Raw genomic sequence first — 20,654 nt, forward strand, 5'->3', positions numbered from 1 at the left:
AACACAAGAATAATACTAATCCCATATGGCCTCAAACCTTTGAGTATAAATAAAAACACCTTTTATTTATCATCATATCGATTACTCATTATTTGTTGTTCCGGGTAATCAACTCCTTACTTGAATTACAACACTTGTCCCATGCTCTCAGCATGCACACAATGTATACCTATGGTTCTTACTTTGTGAAATAGATCAAATGAACACATTTCCAATCATACTCATTTCTCAACTCCTAATCCTTATCACAAGTGTAAGAATATCAAATTCTTGTCACTTTTAGAATATGTTAGATTCTAATATTTTATGCAATGATCCTTTTGTAATGTTACTGCACTAAAGTCACAATGACTATTGCCAATGAAATTAGAAAGTCCTCTATCAGGGATTGTTACAAGACAATTCCATAAATGTGATGTCTCTCACTCAAAGTACATTTCTTTGAACATCCTTTTGCATAAAGTTTCTAATCTAGACATAGATTCTCAATATCTAACTCCCAATATGGAAACCTTTCCATACTTACCATATGACAACATATTCTTAATAGAATCTTATCTATTCATAATAATGTCGATATACTCCATCCAATACTATACTTCCAACTACTCACAAGCGACCAATCCTCGACGAACTTTGGATTGTCCTTTGATAGTTGTTTAATTATCTTAGTCAAAACTGATTCTTGTCCTTTTTCCCTCTAAATGCGCTAGACATTTGGAAAAATTTTAGAATGGTCAAATACTATAGCCTTTGCAATCAATCCTATACCCGAAGCGTATGGGATACGACACGATACTTTATCAATCTTTTTCCATAATATTTTATGTGCTATGTTCCTACAATTCGAATTATGAAGAGGAATCTCGTAATCATAATCGAAATTCAAGAACACAGTATATATCCTTGACTAAATTATTAACATTCCACAACCTAAGCCTTTAGATTTGAAATGAAGCATAATATTCTCTCCCTTAATTATAGCAAAACAACTTTACAACCCTCACGACTTTGCAAGGTACAACTCTTGTTTTTCTATAATTAATATTGCTAACTTGCAATACTTGCCTTAATAATCATACAATCATAACATTTATGCTCCCACTATCATGATGATTATTATAAACATAACACTTATGCTCCCACTAGCTTTGACATGTATTCAGAAGCCAACTTAACTTCTAGAAAAACAATACTTTTTGAATTTCTTAAGTTCATGTTTCTAATACCTAATTCTTTGATAATCTTTTATCTAAGCTTATACACATTTCCCTTAGATACCTTATATGTGTGTCTAACAATTCAGACTAATTGTCAAATCTCACAATTCGAATCAAGGAAAGGGATACCGTAACCATAATCGAATTCGAGAATACAATTTCACAATCACTATCTTCTTAAAATCTTTATTAGTGAAGGCATTTCCTCACAATCATTTTCACGAAGGAGGAAATCTTATGACACTTAGATTTTAATGGTGTATGTGTTTCTATCCATGTGAATTTGTCAAAACCAAAGTTTACGACAAATTCAAACTCATATGGACCGAACTTTCTTAATCTTGATTTCTTGCCTTATGGTAGCACAGCTGCCCACCATGTCTTCCAAGTAATTAAGCAGCTCACCCTTTCCTATCAATGCACCTCTAATTGATTAAGGTCCTTGTATTTTATGCATTCAAATGAAAACTCTTAGGACTCATATGCATAATTAACTCGACTGGAACGACACAGAAACAAAATAGTGTCAACACGATAGGTTATAAACCTCAACTCGTGTGCTAGTGATGATCGATAAGGTCTATTTTGATTTGTTCTTGAAACCTTTCAAGACCATTAAGACTCCCACTGACTCCTTCACATATAAGATTCTCTTGTCAATAAACATTTCTTGACAAACAAATAATTAAGAGTTTGTGTAGTTTTTATCAAAAAACTTCATAAATTGGTCCTGGTTGGTCTTTGTCTTATCCAAGACATCACAACTTTCTACATTTGATGAATGTTATAAACCTTCTTGATACTTATTGTAACGCCCGCGTTTCCAGGCTAGGCCTTATCATTGATGTAATAGTCTATGTTAACCCTTGTAACTCTTTTTGAAGTATTAATGATGAAATATTTGAGTATTATGTTAATTGTGTGTTTATTTTATTAATTATTACAATTTAATGAATTAAGAATAAAATAAGCGTCAAATTTGAAGTATGGGATAATCCCAATATCTTTGCATAAAGATGTAGTGATCGAAACAAGGATTCCGAAGGTATAAAGAATGCCGAAATCCGAGTTATAACGAAGAAGTTATGACCTGTCGAAGTTTCGCGGCAGAACCAGCAACGCTGAATGACGTAAAAAGTGAAATTTACATTAGAGCGATATTTAGCCTTAGTGATCTAAATGAAATTCGTAGAGCGATAGGCGCAGCTCCTGGAACCAACTCAATACCGAACTCTACCTGCCTCTCCTGAGGCACTCCCGACAATTCCTCTGGAAACACATCCGAAAACTCGCACACTATCGGAACCTCATCCACCGACTTCGGTATCTCTGAAACAACCCTCGCATCCATCACATATGCCACAAATCCTCTATAGCCCTGCTGTAGACTCTGTCTCGCTCTAGCGGCCGAACAAAATGCTGACCCCGTACGGGTACCCTTGCCGTGCACTGTAAGAACTCCCCCACTAGGGTCTTGAATCGTCACCAACTGACGCTCGCAGTCTATCACAGCTCCATATCGGGTCAACCAATCCATACCCACTATAACACACACGTCCCCCATCGCGATCGAAACCAGATCTATCGGAAACTCCACACCGAAGATCTCAAGGACACATCCTCGAATCACATCCGAAGCATACATTGCTCGCTCATCAACTATGGAAACTCGTAGAGGCCGATCCAACACCTCTCGATGGACACTAATATGCTGACTTAATGTTATGGAAACAAACGACCGACTCGCACCCAAGTCAAATAATACCAAAGTAGGCACAGAACTCACAAGAAAAGTACCTACGCATATCATCATATAAGCATAAAATCTCAACTCAAATAAAAGATGAAAAGAGAATACATACCAACCACAACATCGGGCGTCGCGCGGACCTCCTCTACGGTCAACTGAAATGCCTTCCCATGAGCCTTCGAGGCCTCGACCTTCACCGGACGAATCTCGGTAGTCCTAGCAGTAGGCACAAATCCCTGTGTTGATCCCTGAAGAAGCTGCGGACAATCGGCCTTCCGATGGACGGTCTGGTTGCAATGAAAGCAAACCGAGAATCCTTTGGGGCAATCCCTCGCGATATGCCCCTCTTTCCCATACTTGTAGCATACCCCGGCCCTGCACGACCCCTCATGACTCTTACCGCACTTCCCACAAGTGCGGCCCTACGCACCTCCAGACCTCGAATCAGCGGGTTTAGCCCGCTTGGCTGCCGGCTGAGACTGAGCCGGCCGCCGATCCATCCTCTGAGACTCGGCCTCCTCCCTGGCCTGAGTCTCCAATTCGATCTCCCTCTTCCGGGCATTCGCCTGGAGCTCAGCAAATGTCTGATAAGTTGAGTTCGCCACGAACTCCCGAATATCTCTCCTCAACACACTCAGATAACGGCTCATACGAGCTTGCTCAGACGAGCCTGCTCAGACGACACTTGCTCAGGGAAAAACATCACCCTCTCATGAAACTTCCTGGTGATGACTGCCAAAGAATCAGTACCCTGCTTGAGGGTCAAAAACTCCTGAATCAATCGTTCCCTCTCTACCGGGGGAACATACTCCTCTCTGAACATAGTGGTGAACCTCTCCCAGGTCACCTCGGAAATCTCAGCCAAAGTGAAGTTTTCCATCACGAACTTCCACCAATCCTTCGCTCCCTTGCAGAGCTGGTTCAAGGCAAACCGAACCCTCAAGTGCTCTGGACAAGAGCACATATAGAAACATCCCTCGATGTCAGAGATCCACCTCCTAGCGGCAATCGGGTCCCGCGTCCTGTCAAAATCTAGTTGCTTCGTGTTGCTGAACTCCCAGAACAACAACGAGTCACCTCCTTGAGGTCTGGCAGCAGCAACAGCAGCAGTAGCTGCAGCTGCAGCAGCCTCAGTCAATGCGGCATACTGCTCATCAAAAGTCTCAATCGACGTGGTCTTGATGTCCCCAAACATCTCGGGAATCTCAACCTGAATGGCAGCAGCAACCTCCTCATGAATCAATCGACGGATCTCCTCGTCGCTGACACCACTGCTCTCAGGTGTGTGTCGAGTCCTAACCATGATGCTTCTGAAATACAACAAAAATTATCAAAGACTCAATCGAGCATACACATACTTGATGATGCAACCCTACTTTTCCTCCTTTGTCTAAAAGATTCTTACTTGGAATGCCCACTGATCCGGTGTCTCCAGTAGTACGGGCCCAATACTACTGACCACACCGCATAAGTATTCACTCCAAGTCCTCCTCCTTGGATCTTGGATTACAAGTACTCTACTCTCAAAGCATCTCAGCAGCAGAAATCTCCTAGGCTAAGGCATCACAAATCAGGCCACTCTAGTCCTAATATCTATACCTAGCCTACTCTAGCATGCATAACATAACATATCGCATAACACATAAAGTAAGGTAGTTTTGGGGATTCACCGTTCGGGCGCTGGCTGATCGTACACACGCCTCTGCTCTGTTTGTCTCAAAACTCTTTTTACTCTTTTCAAAAGTTTTACTTCATTATCAAAAATTTTCCTTAAATCCTCAGTTTGAGTTCAGATATGCCTGAAGATGCATCTGAATCCCTCAAACCAAGGCTCTGATACCAACTTGTAACAACGTGAATTTTCAAAATAATTTTTCATTTTTAAAACATTCATTCATTCATAAATAATGTCAGACACATTGTATCAGATGTTATTATCACAAAACTTTTCCCCAGAATCTCTATAAAAACTCCAATGCGTGTGTGTACGAATCATGTCGGCGCCTTCCCGCGCTCATCACTAGTACCTGAAACACATAACATAACAACGGTCAGCATAAATGCTTAGTGAATTCCCCAAAATACCACATACAGCACATACGCCACTCAAGGCTATAATACGACCCTCCGGTCAATGTGTCTCAGTGGGACCCTCCAGTCCTGTAGCTCGTTAGACCCTTAGGTCCGGTCATAGCTCGTTGGACCCTCCGGTCCGGTCTATATCATCATACAACATACAAATATCACATAGCACATAATCTCATACATACCACATAAGACCCTCTGGTCATCACATAGTACCACTCTAGGTAATATATAGTGAGAAGACTCACCTCGATGTCTCGGAGAATATCTGACTCGGAAGAAGTATGACCTAGCCTCTGCCTAATCACATAAAGTAATACTCTCATAAATACAACTGTACTCAACCCTAAAGTCAACAAGGTCAACGGTCAAACTTGACCCGACTCGACGAGTGCACAAGGGCGACTCGGCGAGTCTACACGTGTCCACTGACTCTCTTAGATTCTCTCTTGGCACGTCGAGTACTTCCCTTGACTCGACGAGTTCCACCTGGCATGAATCGCGGGGCCACCCCGACTCAACTCGCCAAGTCTCAAGAACAACTCAGCGAGTTCCAACTTGAACTCAGACCCCTGACTCTCCCTGACTCACCTAGTCATTCCCCCAAGTCGGCAAGTCCACTCACTGAGTGATTAACGGGCAACCTTCATACTACTCGCCGAGTCTATTCTTGGGACTCGGCGAGTTCATGCCATGCACAATCTCAAAACAAATTCTGAGGTCAGATCTGTTCCATACAATCATAGATCTGGCCTCCCCAAGTATGATAATCACGTAAAGTTCGGATCTTGACACACAAATAACATAGAAATGGTCCAAAATGGTGATTTAGCCCCAAAAATGACATTCCAAGCTCATGACTTCCAAAAAGACTCATAAAGCTCCAAGGGTTAAAGTCTTTGGACCTCTTTGGGTCCAGATCCAAAACACAAACTCGAGGAGGGACCAAATACACCACTTAATCAATCTCTAAAAGGGTTTGGAAAACCCTAACACTAAGAATCAACACCAAAACTGAAGAAGGTCCGAGAATAATACCTCAATGAAGTCTCTATGAGCTCAAAACCACCAAAAACCGCACCTCATACAGCCTCCTCTTGCCTTAAACAGTTCCTTCTTGCAAAAACACCCACCAAATATCAAGATTGGCCTCTCCTTCCTCACAAACGCTCTAGATCTCTTTAGGGTTTCTCTCTGGGGTTGGTGGCCGCAAATAACGGCCATAAGGCTCTTTAAATAGGTCTCAAACCCTGGAAATTAGGGTTTCATTAAACAGTATGGACTAGCCGAGTCCACTCATGAACTCGCCGAGTCCAGCTGTGAACTCGCGTATAAATCCGCGACCATACTCGGCGAGTCTAGACGCCAACTCGCCGAGTTCCCCTACAAAACCCAAAAATAAAAGAACAAAATATCATACCTGGGAATCCGGGTGTTACAAGAGATCAAGAGGTTAGGGTTGTTACCTCTCTTTAGTTGGTTTTGAAAGTAGAATGTTATAACTACTAAAACCTACATTTTAGGGTGCATATACATTTAGGTAAATTTTGATTGTAACGACTACATTGATAGAGTGTATCGATCAATAGAAAACCCAACAATTTTAGTATAAAAAAAATAAATAAGAGTCTCCATAGATTCCTCTAATTGTATGAGAAAGAAAAACAACTTATAATGATTAATTAATTTGTAGTCATAGTGCAAAATAACATGCACTAAAAACTAAAACATTGAGTGTAGAAAATTTTCAATAATTGTACATTTTCTTCTTCAAATAATAACATTGTAACATTATATATATATATATATATATATATATATATATATATATATATATATATATATATATATATATATATATATATAGAGAGAGAGAGAGAGAAATATTCATGTAGTCTTATTATTTAGAAGAAAATTTTTAGGATATCGTCTATATAGGTGAATTAAAATTATAATAATATATATAACTATAAAATATTGGCGGAGTCCAAGATTAAATCTTCAAAAGAGTTTTTATATAGAGAGGGGACTTCAATATATATAGACACTTACATTAACACTTCCGCTCATAAAAGGATGCTTAATTAGGGTATACAAGGATGTGCTATGTCATAAGGTTGTAAAAGTCAATTTTGATAACATGTAATATATATATATATATATATATATATATATATATATATATATATATATATATATATATATATATATAGGTTGTAAAAATGGTTCGCCGGTCGACTGGTGATAAGCGATTAATCGGACTAGACGGGGATTTATTGATGATTAATCAACGACACTAAATTATTAATAAAATTATTTATATATATATATATATATGTGTGTGTGTGTGTGTGGAATCCTTGATTTACTCCCCAAATAGTCCTTATGGAGAGAGTGAGACTCTAACAAGGATAAAATTTCACAAATAATCTATGTGCTTTCGAAAGTATACTATAAATAGTCCTTAAGAGGAACTTATAACATATATAAACCTTAAGTTTGAAATACATGCGACTATAAGTCTTTATGTTAACAAATTTAAAAACAAAGGTTCATTTTTTTAGAAATTACCAATATGCTCTTATTGAGGTTTTATCTTTTCTTTTAAATAGCTTAAAAAACAAATACTCCTCGCCACAACCCCCCCCCCCCCCCCCCCTCCCCTGGTGGAGATGGTGAAGTGTGAAAATGATAGACCATGTTTCTTTATCTTGTTGTGGTTGGCGACAGGTGTGGTCAAGATGGTAAGGCGTGGTGAAGGTTGATGAAATGAATGATGGTTTTAATGGTGTTTGCTTTTTGCTCTCGTGTCTGATGTGTTTATCATTATGTATTCGGTGGAGTTTATGCATTCAACCAAGAATTAATCATGGTTTTTCATTGTGTATTTGGTGGAATGTATGCATTCATTCAAACACTATACATGGTTTCCCATCCTACAAAATGTTGGGAATAGCATGTACATGGATATTGTTTTTTTCTCATTTCTACCATCATGTGAGATTATTTTTGCTTAACTGTTTTATAAACGGATGATTCTCTATATACATTGCGGATTTATAATTATGTTCATTATCTTTTTTTTTTTTTTTGAAATGTTAAATCTAATCTACTCTTAAAATACTCCATAATTCCGTTTATATTCACTCCGGAACTTGAACCGTCAACCTCAAAGAAGGAAGATAACACCGTATACCACTGGATTAGAAGCTCTTTGTTATGTATCTTGGATGTCTCCGTACAACTAAACATAACACATTTAAATAATTTTTGATACATAGCCCGTTGGTTGCATCTTTTTTCTTGTAATAACAATCAAACATGATACCGTGCCATATTTTCCATCCATACCATTAGATTTTCATGATTGCTCAACATCTAAAGAATAACAAAGTTAAAGTATAGCAATTCGAAAAAGAATAATCTAATAATAATAATTGCCACCGGATTACATATTACATTTCTTTACCATTCAAAATAATAATAACAATGTAAAAGAAAGCATAGATAAAATAAAGAGTGTAATAGTAACGAGCCATGCATTTATTAAATTAAAGATTAAAAACAATATATTATGGGATAGTTGATTTGATTGATCTAAGCATGCAAGTAGAAATGTTGGCAACATGCTCTTAAATTCAAGTATGCAACATTGTCCGGTGCCCAGCAGTATGACATGAACACATTAAGATCAAACAAGCGTAGCAGGAAGCTTAGAGTGTACGCATCATCTTAGAAGCTTCGCAATATCCCCACTGGAGCTATCTGTATCTGATCGTGAAGTAAGTCTGCAAAAAACTACTAAAGAGAACAGCAGTTGCCGCCAACAAAGCCACCGTCTTCCATGGACCGCTAAAGTAGTCCTTAATCAGCTCCGCAATCCACATCTTATACTTGTTATCACAGTGCATCTGAACTTTTCCGAGGAGCTGGTTAAGCACGTAAACATTAATCACTGGTACATCAATCTCATTGTACATCTTCACCACTTCTTCATCTCGACCAATACTATGAACCAATATGTTTTTGCGTCGTAACTCCTTTACGTCATCAGGATGTATAACTAGACTTTTCATTACTCTAATGTATGTGGAAACCCGAAAGTCATTAGGATTATGAGGGCACATCTCGTAAGCGATCATGTTCAAGTAAATAACTTTTGAATTCCCGTACGCCGCTCGAGGGACAAGTGCAAGCTCACCAGACCAACAATTTGAGTGAAAATTGATGTCTGTGTTGCAAAATTCATGGTAATTAGGTTTCACAAAAATCCAATTATCTTTGAGTTCCATAACTGATGCTAACCATCGATTTCTCCTCACATAATTCCAATCTTCATCATCAAACGCAGTTATTTTTCTCCATTTTTTCCACGGGCGAAATTTATAAGACACAAAATCATAAGAAGGGGAAAGAGAGATGAAATAGGACCTATAAAGCTCCAGAAGATGAAGAGGTTGCCTCTTACCAAGCACAAGTTCTTCCGTAGTGGTTTGTTCGCCATATTTCAAGTAGTTGAAAAAGACCTTTAAGATATGTTCGCCTCTATCTACTGGGAATCTCAAATCCAACAATGCTTGGAGAACTATAAACGGGATTTGGTTCTCGAGCAAGAAAATGTCACGAGTTATATTCGAGAATCCCATTGCACCTAAATACTCTAAATTTAGCAGCAACAATTTGTTCCTCATAGCCATACACTCTATAAAGCACAAAATGAAGCAACCATCACGCAACATCATTCGAGTAAATTCATCATCGTTGTATTCATCTGTAGAACCATCGATATAACAACTTCTAGCATCGTTTAAAACCTCCGACACCTTGTTGTATAACAAAACCATGGATGTTGCACAACTCAAAGAGTACTTCTCTAGTGTTATGAGCTTGTATTTCTCCGCTGCGGCAAGGTTGTCTCGATTATGGTGGTAAGGGCCAAGTGAAACCACTACAGGCTCGTAGTACTGGTGTTTTCTTCGACCTTTTTTGCCTTCTAAGAGCAATGACGGTATTTTCTGCATTTTTCGTTTGCGTTCTGAACATTGGGTGGTCTCATTGCCTAGCAAGCAAACATGCCATTCACGGACAATGTTATCGTTCGTCGGTTGCGATTGACTACCATGTAATTCAATTCTTACATCCTCACTTTCAGACATTTCCATCTCCTTGTGGTTTGAAAACGTGTTTCTAATGTAGAATTTAAAGTATTAGTTTATGGTATAAATTATATTTTTTCCCAAAAATATGGTTTTTTATTTACAACGAATATATATATTTTTTTCAACAAGTACCCGAATTGTTTATTAAATAAAAAACAATCATTAGTCATAATCGAGTCTTAATTTAAGTTGCTTTCTAAAATATTGACTAAAAATATAAATTTTTTTTATGAATATCTATGATTAAATCATAGTTTTTAATATAATATTTGAATGAGATCAAATGTTTAATTAACATTGAATGAGTTAAATGCATTTTGTCACATGTCACATACTTATTTATTTTGTCACATATAATTTTGTGGTTATTTTAAATTAATTTTTATTTTTTATGTCATTTTATGATTTTTTTTTTCATTTTATTAAATACATTAGTATTTAAATACAATATATAATAAATGCATATCAACTTTATTAATGATTTTCCTTATAATTTAAAAATTACTAAATCAATGATTCATTATTTTTTTTATCTATGTAAACTATTTGTTTAAATTTAAATGAGAAAAAAAAATTTAATTTTTGTAATTTAATATTTTCTCACTTTTCTTATAAATTCAAACTTTACAAATGTTTAGAAATTTGTATTTAATTTTTTTTAAAATAAACTCATGTAATACATGAGTTTCACACCTAATTAATAATAATATTATGACATGTTCGAACTCAAATAGAAAATAGAACAAATATAAAATGGTTTAAAATACATTCCAACGGAACTTTTGTATACTTCAATGCAAAGCTAGAATTGTTTTTTGATAAAGCTGTGTAATTGTTTTTTGATAAAGTTGTGTGCAATGTGAAATGGTGATATATTCATCAATCCATTAAAATTTATAAAATTTGTGTTATGCCTTTATAAAATGCAAGCGTCTATTATAAAAAGGAATAAACATTTCAGATGGACAAAAGTGCAAAAATGGTCCCTATGCTTGTCAAAATTATGTGGGTTTGATCCAAAATGGTTTCATGGTGCATAAGTGGTCAAATATTGGATCTTTTTAGTGATTTTAGTCCCTAAACACTTGAAATTACTTTTATACCCTTATAGTTTATATTTTCTGTTTTTTTAATTGCTGAAATGTTTTAATTAAATTAATTTAACTTAAGACAAAAAAATAAAAACCCAACTCACCCTTTCATCCCTGTCATAATACCAAGGAGGAGAGAATCTCAATCATCACCACTACCCTCCATCACCAGTGTTTGTAACTAGCGTTGGTGGCCTCCATTTTCACCGGAGTTACCTGGTTCGCCACCATCACCCTTTTATATCTTTCTGCCAGACATCACTCAACTTCACTTCTTTCTATCTTTTTCAAATACACACACAAACACACAGTCTCAAGAACACCCACACCGAAAACCAATGACAATAGGCTGGAAACCCACACCACTAGTGGCCGGAAAGCTACACCACAAGCTTCACTTCTTGCACATATGTCACCACTGCATCCTCTGTCCTACAAGCTCCTTCCTGTAAAATCTATTAACCCCCTCAATCTCTTTACTCTAATACTCTACTTCACTCCCGACTTTTGATTTTGGCTCCTGAAACCAAATTGGAAACGATTTTGAGATCCGATTTTAGTGGAAATTTCGATACATGGACTTTAATATTCGGATTTAAGTTTATCAGGAAGCATTATTGCAGTGAAGCAAATCGACCATAAACAACTCCATCAATCTGGGTGGAGGTTAGTGTAGGCGGAAAAGGAAATGGACGAGATGGAGGTTTGGGACGACAACCTTCTTGAAGTCGTAGTGTTTAGGATCGATTTGCAGGTCCATTACTTGGCATCGTTTTGCAGGTCCTCTACGAGACATCGATTTGCAACCCCTGTCTCACCTTCAAAATCAGTAGGTGTATGGTATAAATCGATCTCATTCGTCGGTACTAGAGGAAGAAGGAGGGCGACGAAGGCTGGTGACGGCAGAGTGAGTAACGGAGGCCGGTGGCGGCACAGGGAGCTAAGGTCGCCGGTGTATGAGTGTTTTTTTTGTTGGATTTTAAAGGAAAGAAAGGTAGAGTCGTAGAGGGAAATGGATTAGAAGGGTACGGTGGGTTTTGTTTTGGTTTTTTAATTAAAATAATAAGGAATTAATTAAAAAATAAAAATAATAATTATTGAAGGGCATATTGGTCTTTTCATGTAGGGTATGGATCAAAACCACACAACAATGTGAACCATAGGGACTAAAACCACACAAGGTATTCAAAATTGGACCACTAATGCACCACCAAACGTTTTCGGACTAAAACCACATAATTTTGACAAACACAGGGACCATTTTTGCAATTTTGTCTTCCAGATGACTGTTGTTGATAGTGCGCGAAGCAATAACATGGGTGAAAGGAGAAAGAAAAAAACATGAACATTTTTAAATTGGACTTCAAGAAAGCTTTTGCTTTGTTACTTAGAAATTTTTGGATGATGTAATGGTTTACCTATCTGTAAATTAGGAGACACATTCTTTAATGAAAAATTTAAGATTTTAAGGGATATTAATTCTTTTAATTTTGAATTCTGATTATTTTTAATTAATTCATTTTTAATTCTAACATAATTTTTAATTTTACTTGATTTTATTTTTTTAAAATACAATTATGTTAAAACGATATTCTATGAAAATGCAAAAATATATTATGATAGAATATGTATTTTGATTGAAGTAACTTCTTGTAAAAGCAACATTCTTGAACCTTCAGTTGAAATATAACATGATTCTTATATATTCAAATACTGAAATTTAAATATAGATTCATACATATTCTTCCAGAATAATAATGTAAATAAAATACGTAAATATACAATTGTGTCAATTCGAATATATATTTAAAGCAAATCGAGACTTTTGGAACCAGAAAAAGAGAGAGAACAACAATCAGTTGTGAGGCGGAGGAAGAAGAACGACATATGTGTTTTTTATGGTCACTTAAGGTTTTTAAATTCTTAAACCATCTTGCTTAAATTAAAGGGATTAATTAAACATTTATTTAATTACTAAACATAATTAATAGATAACATTAAAAATTTACCTTACTTAGGTTTTGAAATGATTTACTCATATATATATATATATATATATATATATATATATATATATATATATATATATATATATATATATATATATATATATATATATATATATATATATATATATCGGCGTAGACGCTTTATGCTTGTGTGAGTGGTATAATAATTAAAAACTTTACCTTTTTTTCTGTTGAACACAAGGCATTTTATGCTTGTGTGAGTGGTATAATAATTAAAAACTTTAAGACGCTTAATTTATAATGGCCAAAAGTGGAGCCTAAAATAAATAATTTGCTAATATATATATATATATATATATATATATATATATATATATATATATATATATATATATATATATATATATACTAGCTGTTTACCCGCGCAAAGCAGCGGACGATAAATAGTTTGTTTCGACAATTAATTTCTTTTTAATGGATAATGATTATTTTCAATTCAATCATTAGTTTGTTTTAGCAAACATGTCATATTAAAAATAAAGAAAATTAATGAAATGACAAAATTATATGGTGTTGAGTATTTATTTGGATGAAAAAAAATCTGGTCAAAACCTTGGAAGAGAAGATTTATAGGTCTTTGTTTAAATTTTAATATTATTTTATTAGTGATTAGTTGTACAATTAGGTGAATGATTTGGACGTCTTAAAAAAATATTATTATTTTATTCAATCTATTTTTATAAATAGTAAGATTTGTTTTATAAGAATATATATATATATATATATATATATATATATATATATATATATATATATATATATATATGTATGTATATCTTCCCTAATAAATAAGGATGTTTTGCCACATGTCACAAACTTATTTATTTTGACACATGTAATTTTGTGGTTATTTTAAATTAATTTTTATTCTTTATATCATTTTATGATTTTTTTTTTCATTTTATTAAATAAATTAGTATTTAAATACAATATATAATAAATGCATATCAACTTTATTAATGACTTTCCTTATAATTTAAAAATTACTAAATTAATCATTCATTATTTTCTTATTTATCTATCTAAACTATTTGTTTAAATTTAAATGAGAAAAAAAAAATTTAATTTTTATAATTCAATATTTTCTCATTTTTCTTATAAATTCGAACTTTAATAATATTTAGAAATTTGTATTTAATTTTTGTTTTAAATAAACTCATGTAATACATGGGTTTCACACCTAATTAATAATAATATTATGACATGTTCGAACTCAAATGGAAAATAGAACAAATATAAAATGGTTTAAAATACATTCCAACGGAACTTTTGTATACTTCAATGCAAAGCTAGAATTGTTTTTTGATAAAGTTGGGTAATTGTTTTTTGATAAACTTGTGTGCAATGTAAAATGGTGATATATTCATCAATCCATTAAAATTTATAAAATTTGTGTGATGCCTTTATAAAATGCAAGCGTCTATTGTAAAAGGAATAAACATTTTAGATGACTGTTGTTGATAGTGCGTGAAGCGATAACATGGGTGAAAGGAGAAAGAAAAAAACATGAACATTTTTAAATTGGAGTTCAAGAAAGCTTTTGCTTTGTTAGTTAGAAATTTTTGGATGATGTAATGGTTTACCTATCTTTAAGTTACGAGACACATGCTTTAATGACAATCTTAGATTTTATGGGATATTAATTCTTCTAATTTTGAATTCTGATTATATTGCTTTAATGAAAATTTCAGATTTTAAGGGATATTAATTCTTTTAATTTTGAATTCTGATTATATTTAATTAATTCATTTTTAATTCTAACATAATTTTTAATTTTACTTGATTTTATTTTTTTAAAATGCAATTATGTTAAAACGATATTCGATGAAAATGCAAAAATATATTATGATAGAATACGTATTTTGATTGAAGTAACTTCTTGTAAAAACAGCATTCTTGAACCTTCAGTTGAAATATAACATGATCGTTATATATTCAAACATTGAAATGTAAATATAGATTCATACATATTCTTCCTGAATAATAATGTAAATAAAATACTTAAATATACAATTGTGTCAATTCGAATGTAGATTTAAAACAAATCGAGACTTTTGGAACCAGAAAAAGAGAGAAAGAACGACAATGAGGTGTGAGGTGGAGGAAGAAGAACGAGATATGTGCCTTGTATGGCCGGTTAAGGTTTTTAAATTCTTAAACTATATTGCTTAAATTAAAGGGATTAATTAATCATTTGTTTAATTACTAAAATTAATTAATACATAACATTAAAAATTTACCTTACTTAGGTTTTGAAATGATTTACTCATATATATATATATATATATATATATATATATATATATATATATATATATATATATATATATATATATATATATATATATATATATATATATATATATATATATACGGCGTAGCTAAGTGTAGCTAAGGTAGGTCCTAGAACCTACCTCTTTTTTTTTTTAGTTACAACAAATATATATATATATATATAGAAAATATGAAGAACCTATCTTATTTTGGCTAAAACACTTACCTATTTTTGCTAAAAAACCCTATTTATTTCAATTTTATTTACATATGGAACCATGTGGTTTTTTAACTATATGTTCCTCTTTATGGTAGGTTTATATATATATATATATATATATCCGTAAAAACCTACCAAAAGGAGGAACATGTAGTTTACTCCTCTCATTAAACATGTGTGCAGATACATATAAATATATATGCAAGAAAGACGAAAGAGGGAGAGGGATTTGAGTCAACTTCAGATGACTAATCTCCTACGAATATAAAGGTTAGAAGAAATGGTTGGAGGATTTAATTCATAATGAAACAATAAGATCTCAAGCAACTTAGCAAACTATATTCTAAAATTACGCTAGAAATGAGAACAATAAACACAACACATTTACGCTTGTGTGAGTGGTATAATAATTAAAAACTTTAAGGTGCTTAATTTATAAAGGCCAAAAGTGGAGCCTCAAATAAATAATTTGCTTTTATATATATATATATATATATATATATATATATATATATATATATATATATATATATATATATATATATATATATATAGGATATAGATCTGGTAAGAAATTTTTTTTGTTAGGAAGGTAAGAAGTTTTTTTTCTACATATTTTTTTGACGAACAAAATAAATGAATCACTAGATGATTCACTTGTAAGATGATTCACAAGAAAAAATTCCCAAAAAAACATTTTTATGATTCATTTTTAAGTAAATTAAGAAAAAATTCATTTTTATGATAATTTTAGTGAATAACAACAAAATCATTGTATAAATGAATCATCGAGATGTTTTTTTGAGATTTTTTTTCTTGTGAATCATCTTACAAATGAATCATCTAATGATTCATTTTGTTTGTTCGTGAAAAAAATATGTAGAAAAAAAACTTCTTACCTTCCTACCAATAATTTCTTTCTTATTTGATCTTGACTATATATATATATATATATATATATATATATATATATATATATATATATATATATATATAAATCTTCCCTAATAAATAAGGATCCCTTACCACATGTCACAAATTTATTTATTTTGCAATATGTAATTTTATGGTTATTTTAAATTAATTTTTATTCTTTATGTCATTTTATGATTTTTTTTAATTTATTAAATACATTAGTATTTAAATACAATATATAATAAATGCATATCAACTTTATTAATGACTTTCCATATAATTTCAAAATTACTAAATTAATGATTCATTGTTATTTTTTATTTATCTATCTAAACTATTTGTTTAAATTTAAATGAGAAAATAAATTTTAATTTTTATAATTCAATATTTTCTCACTTTTCTTATAAATTCAAACTTTACAAATGTTTAGAAATTTATATTTAATTTTTCTTTTAAATAAACTTATGTAATACATGGATTTCACACCTAATTAATAATAATATTATAACATGTTCGAACTCAAATGGAAAAGAGAACAAATATAATATGGTTTAAAATACATTCCAACGAAACTTTCGTATACTTCAATGCAAAGCTAGAATTGTTTTTTGATAAAGTTGTGTAATTGTTTTTTGACAAAGTTGTGTGCAATGTGAAATGGTGATATATTCATCAATCCATTAAAATTTATAAAATTTGTGTGATGCCTTTATAAAATGCAAGCGTCTATTGTAAAAGGAATAAACATTTTAGATGACTGTTGTTGATAGTGCGTGAAGCGATAACATGGGTGAAAGGAGAAAGAAAAAAACATGAACATTTTTAAATTGGAGTTCAAGAAAGCTTTTGCTTTGTTAGTTAGAAATTTTTGGATGATGTAATGGTTTACCTATCTTTAAGTTACGAGACACATGCTTTAATGAAAATTTCAGATTTTAAGGGATATTGATTCTTTTAATTTTGAATTCTGATTATTTTTAATTAATTCATTTTTAATTCTAACATAATTTTTAATTTTACTTGATTTTATTTTTTTAAAATGCAATTATGTTAAAACGATATTCTGTGAAAATGCAAAAATTTATTATGATAGAATACGTATTTTGATTGAAGTAACTTTTTGTAAAAACAGCATTCTTCAACCTTCAGTTGAAATATAACATGATCCTTATATATTCAAACATTGAAATGCAAATATAGATTCATACATATTCTTCCAGAATAATAATGTAAATAAAATACTTAAATATATAATTGTGTCAATTCGAATGTAGATTTAAAGCAAATCAGACTTTTGGAACCAGAAAAAGAGAGAAAGAACGACAATGAGGTGTGAGGCGGAGGAAGAAGAACGAGATATGTGTTTTATATGGTCGGTTAAGGTTTTTAAATTCTTAAACTATGTTGCTTAAATTAAAGGGATTAATTAAACATTTATGTAATTACTAAAATTAATTAATAGATAACACTAAAAATTTACCTTACTTAGGTTTTGAAATGATTTACTCATATATATATATATATATATATATATATATATATATATATATATATATATATATATATATATATATATATATATATATATGTAGGTGTAGCTAAGTGTAGCTAAACTAGTTCCTAGGATCTACCTCTTTTTTTTTTAATTACAACATATATATATATATATATATATATATATATATATATATATATATATAAAAAATATGAAGGACCTATCTTATTTTAGCTAAAATATTTATCTATTTTTGCTAAAAAAACCAATTATTTCAGTTTTGTTTATATAAGGAACCATATGGATTTTTAACTACATGTTCCTCCTTATGATAGGTATTTACGGAATACATATATATATATATATATATATATATATATATATATATATATATATATATATATATATATATATATATATATATATATATCCGTAAAAACCTACCATAAGGAGGAACATGTAGTTTACTCCTCTCATTAAACATGTGTGCAGTGTGTGTATATATATATATATATATATATATATATATATATATATATATATATATATATATATATATATATATATATATATCCATCCGTAAAAACCTACCATAAGGAGGAACATGTAGTTTACTCCTCTCATTAAACATGTGTGCAGATACATATAAATATACATACAAGAAAGACGAAAGAGGAAGAGGGATATGAGTGAACTTGAGATGACTAATCTCCTACGAAATTAAAGGTTAGAAGAAATAGTTGGAGCAATTTTTCTGATTTCTTTCATAATCAAACAATATGATCTCAAACAACTTAGCAAACTATATTCTAAAATTACGCTAGAAATGAGAACATGCAAGAAATTGAAAACATGGCTTAAAGCAGTTACTCTTTAAAAAAAAAAAAAAAAAAAAAAAAAAAAAAAAAAAAAACTGAAGATGTACCTTTTTTATTTTTTTTAACACAAGACATTTTATGCTTGTGTAAGTGGTATAATATTTAAAAACATTAAGACGCTTAATTTATAATGACCAAAAGTGGAGCCTAAAATAAATAATTTGCTTATATATATATATATATATATATATATATATATATATATATATATATATATATATATATATATATATATATATATATATATATACACACGAGAAAAAAGAAAAATAAACCATTTGTATGCCTTGATGCTTTATTTTTTAGGGACTCACACGATGATTCGTTCTTTAGACAATTTCATTAAATAATCTAACAAAATGAATCTAGAAATCGTTTTTTTGGAATTTTTTTTGTAATTCGTTTTATTTGTGTCTGATCTAATGATTAATTTGTTTGGTTCTAAAAATAATATGAATTTCATTCATTTCTCACGAAATGGAAGACATGGTTAAAGCAACTAGTCCTAACAAAGAAAGAAAGAGAAACAAAGAAAGAGAAACGACGATGTACCTTTATTCTTCCGTTGAACACAAGACTTTATTTGCTTGCGGGAGTCGTATGATAATTAAAAATGTTAAGACGCATTATTTATAATAGCCAAAAGTGGATCCAGGATTTGAGAATAAATAATTTGCTTGCAAATTTAGGAAACTTAGAATCAACTTTCTTACATCTATTTTATTCGTTATGATATATATATCAACTTTCTTACCTTTATTCTTCCGTTGAACACAAGACTATATTTGCTTGCGGGGAGTCGTATGATAATTAAAAATGTTAAGACGCATTATTTATAATAGCCAAAAGTGGATCCAGGATTTGAGAATAAATAATTTGCTTGCAAATTTAGGAAACTTAGAATCAACTTTCTTACATCTATTTTATTCCTTATGATATATATATATATCAACTTTCTTACCTTTATTCTTCCGTTGAACACAAGACTTTATTTGCTTGCGGGGAGTCGTATGATAATTAAAAATGTTAAGACGCATTATTTATAATAGCCAAAAGTGGATCCAGGATTTGAGAATAAATAATTTGCTTGCAAATTTAGGAAACTTAGAATCAACTTTCTTACATCTATTTTATTCGTTATATATATATATATATATATATATATATATATATATATATATATATATATATATATATATATATAATATATATATATATATTTATTTATATATATATATATGATGTGTGCCCGCACAAAACAGCGATAATAAATAGTTTTTTTGACGAATAGTTTTTCTTTCGTAAAAATAGTTATTAGATTTTGTTATTAGTTATAATGTAATAAGAGAAATTACCACTTTTAACTAAAGTATTTATGTTTAGAACTTATATATATATATATATATATATATATATATATATATATATATATATATATATATATATATATATATATATATATTATGTTTATACATTTGATGTAAATTAATTTATATTGATGAATTTAATATTTTAAAATTGTTATTTTGCTCAAAAT

At 31.4% G+C, this 20,654-nt stretch overlaps 1 protein-coding gene across 4 annotated transcripts; it reads right to left on the minus strand.

Annotated features, from left to right (window-relative positions):
• Positions 1–8,463: 8,463 nt before the first annotated feature.
• On the minus strand, positions 8,464–20,111 carry LOC145012808 (putative UPF0481 protein At3g02645). 4 transcript variants are annotated; one of them, XM_078971609.1, is made up of 3 exons: positions 19,872–19,913; positions 11,410–11,825; positions 8,464–10,242 (listed from the first exon to the last, which is right to left on the minus strand). In XM_078971609.1, exons 2-3 carry the CDS (start codon positions 11,424–11,426, stop codon positions 8,817–8,819), a joined length of 1,443 nt encoding a protein of 480 aa, XP_078827735.1. In that variant the 5' UTR covers positions 11,427–11,825; positions 19,872–19,913; the 3' UTR covers positions 8,464–8,816. The 4 variants fall into 4 exon arrangements, with proteins under 4 accessions (XP_078827735.1, XP_078827734.1, XP_078827737.1 ...); XM_078971608.1 differs by lacking the exon at positions 19,872–19,913 and adding an exon at positions 19,670–19,711; XM_078971611.1 differs by lacking the exons at positions 11,410–11,825; positions 19,872–19,913 and adding an exon at positions 20,079–20,111.
• Positions 20,112–20,654: the final 543 nt, after the last annotated feature.

The sequence above is a fragment of the Lactuca saligna genome, chromosome 8 (assembly GCF_052625555.1).
Source record: "Lactuca saligna cultivar CGN05327 chromosome 8, ASM5262555v1, whole genome shotgun sequence".
NCBI classification, from domain to species: Eukaryota; Viridiplantae; Streptophyta; class Magnoliopsida; order Asterales; family Asteraceae; genus Lactuca; species Lactuca saligna.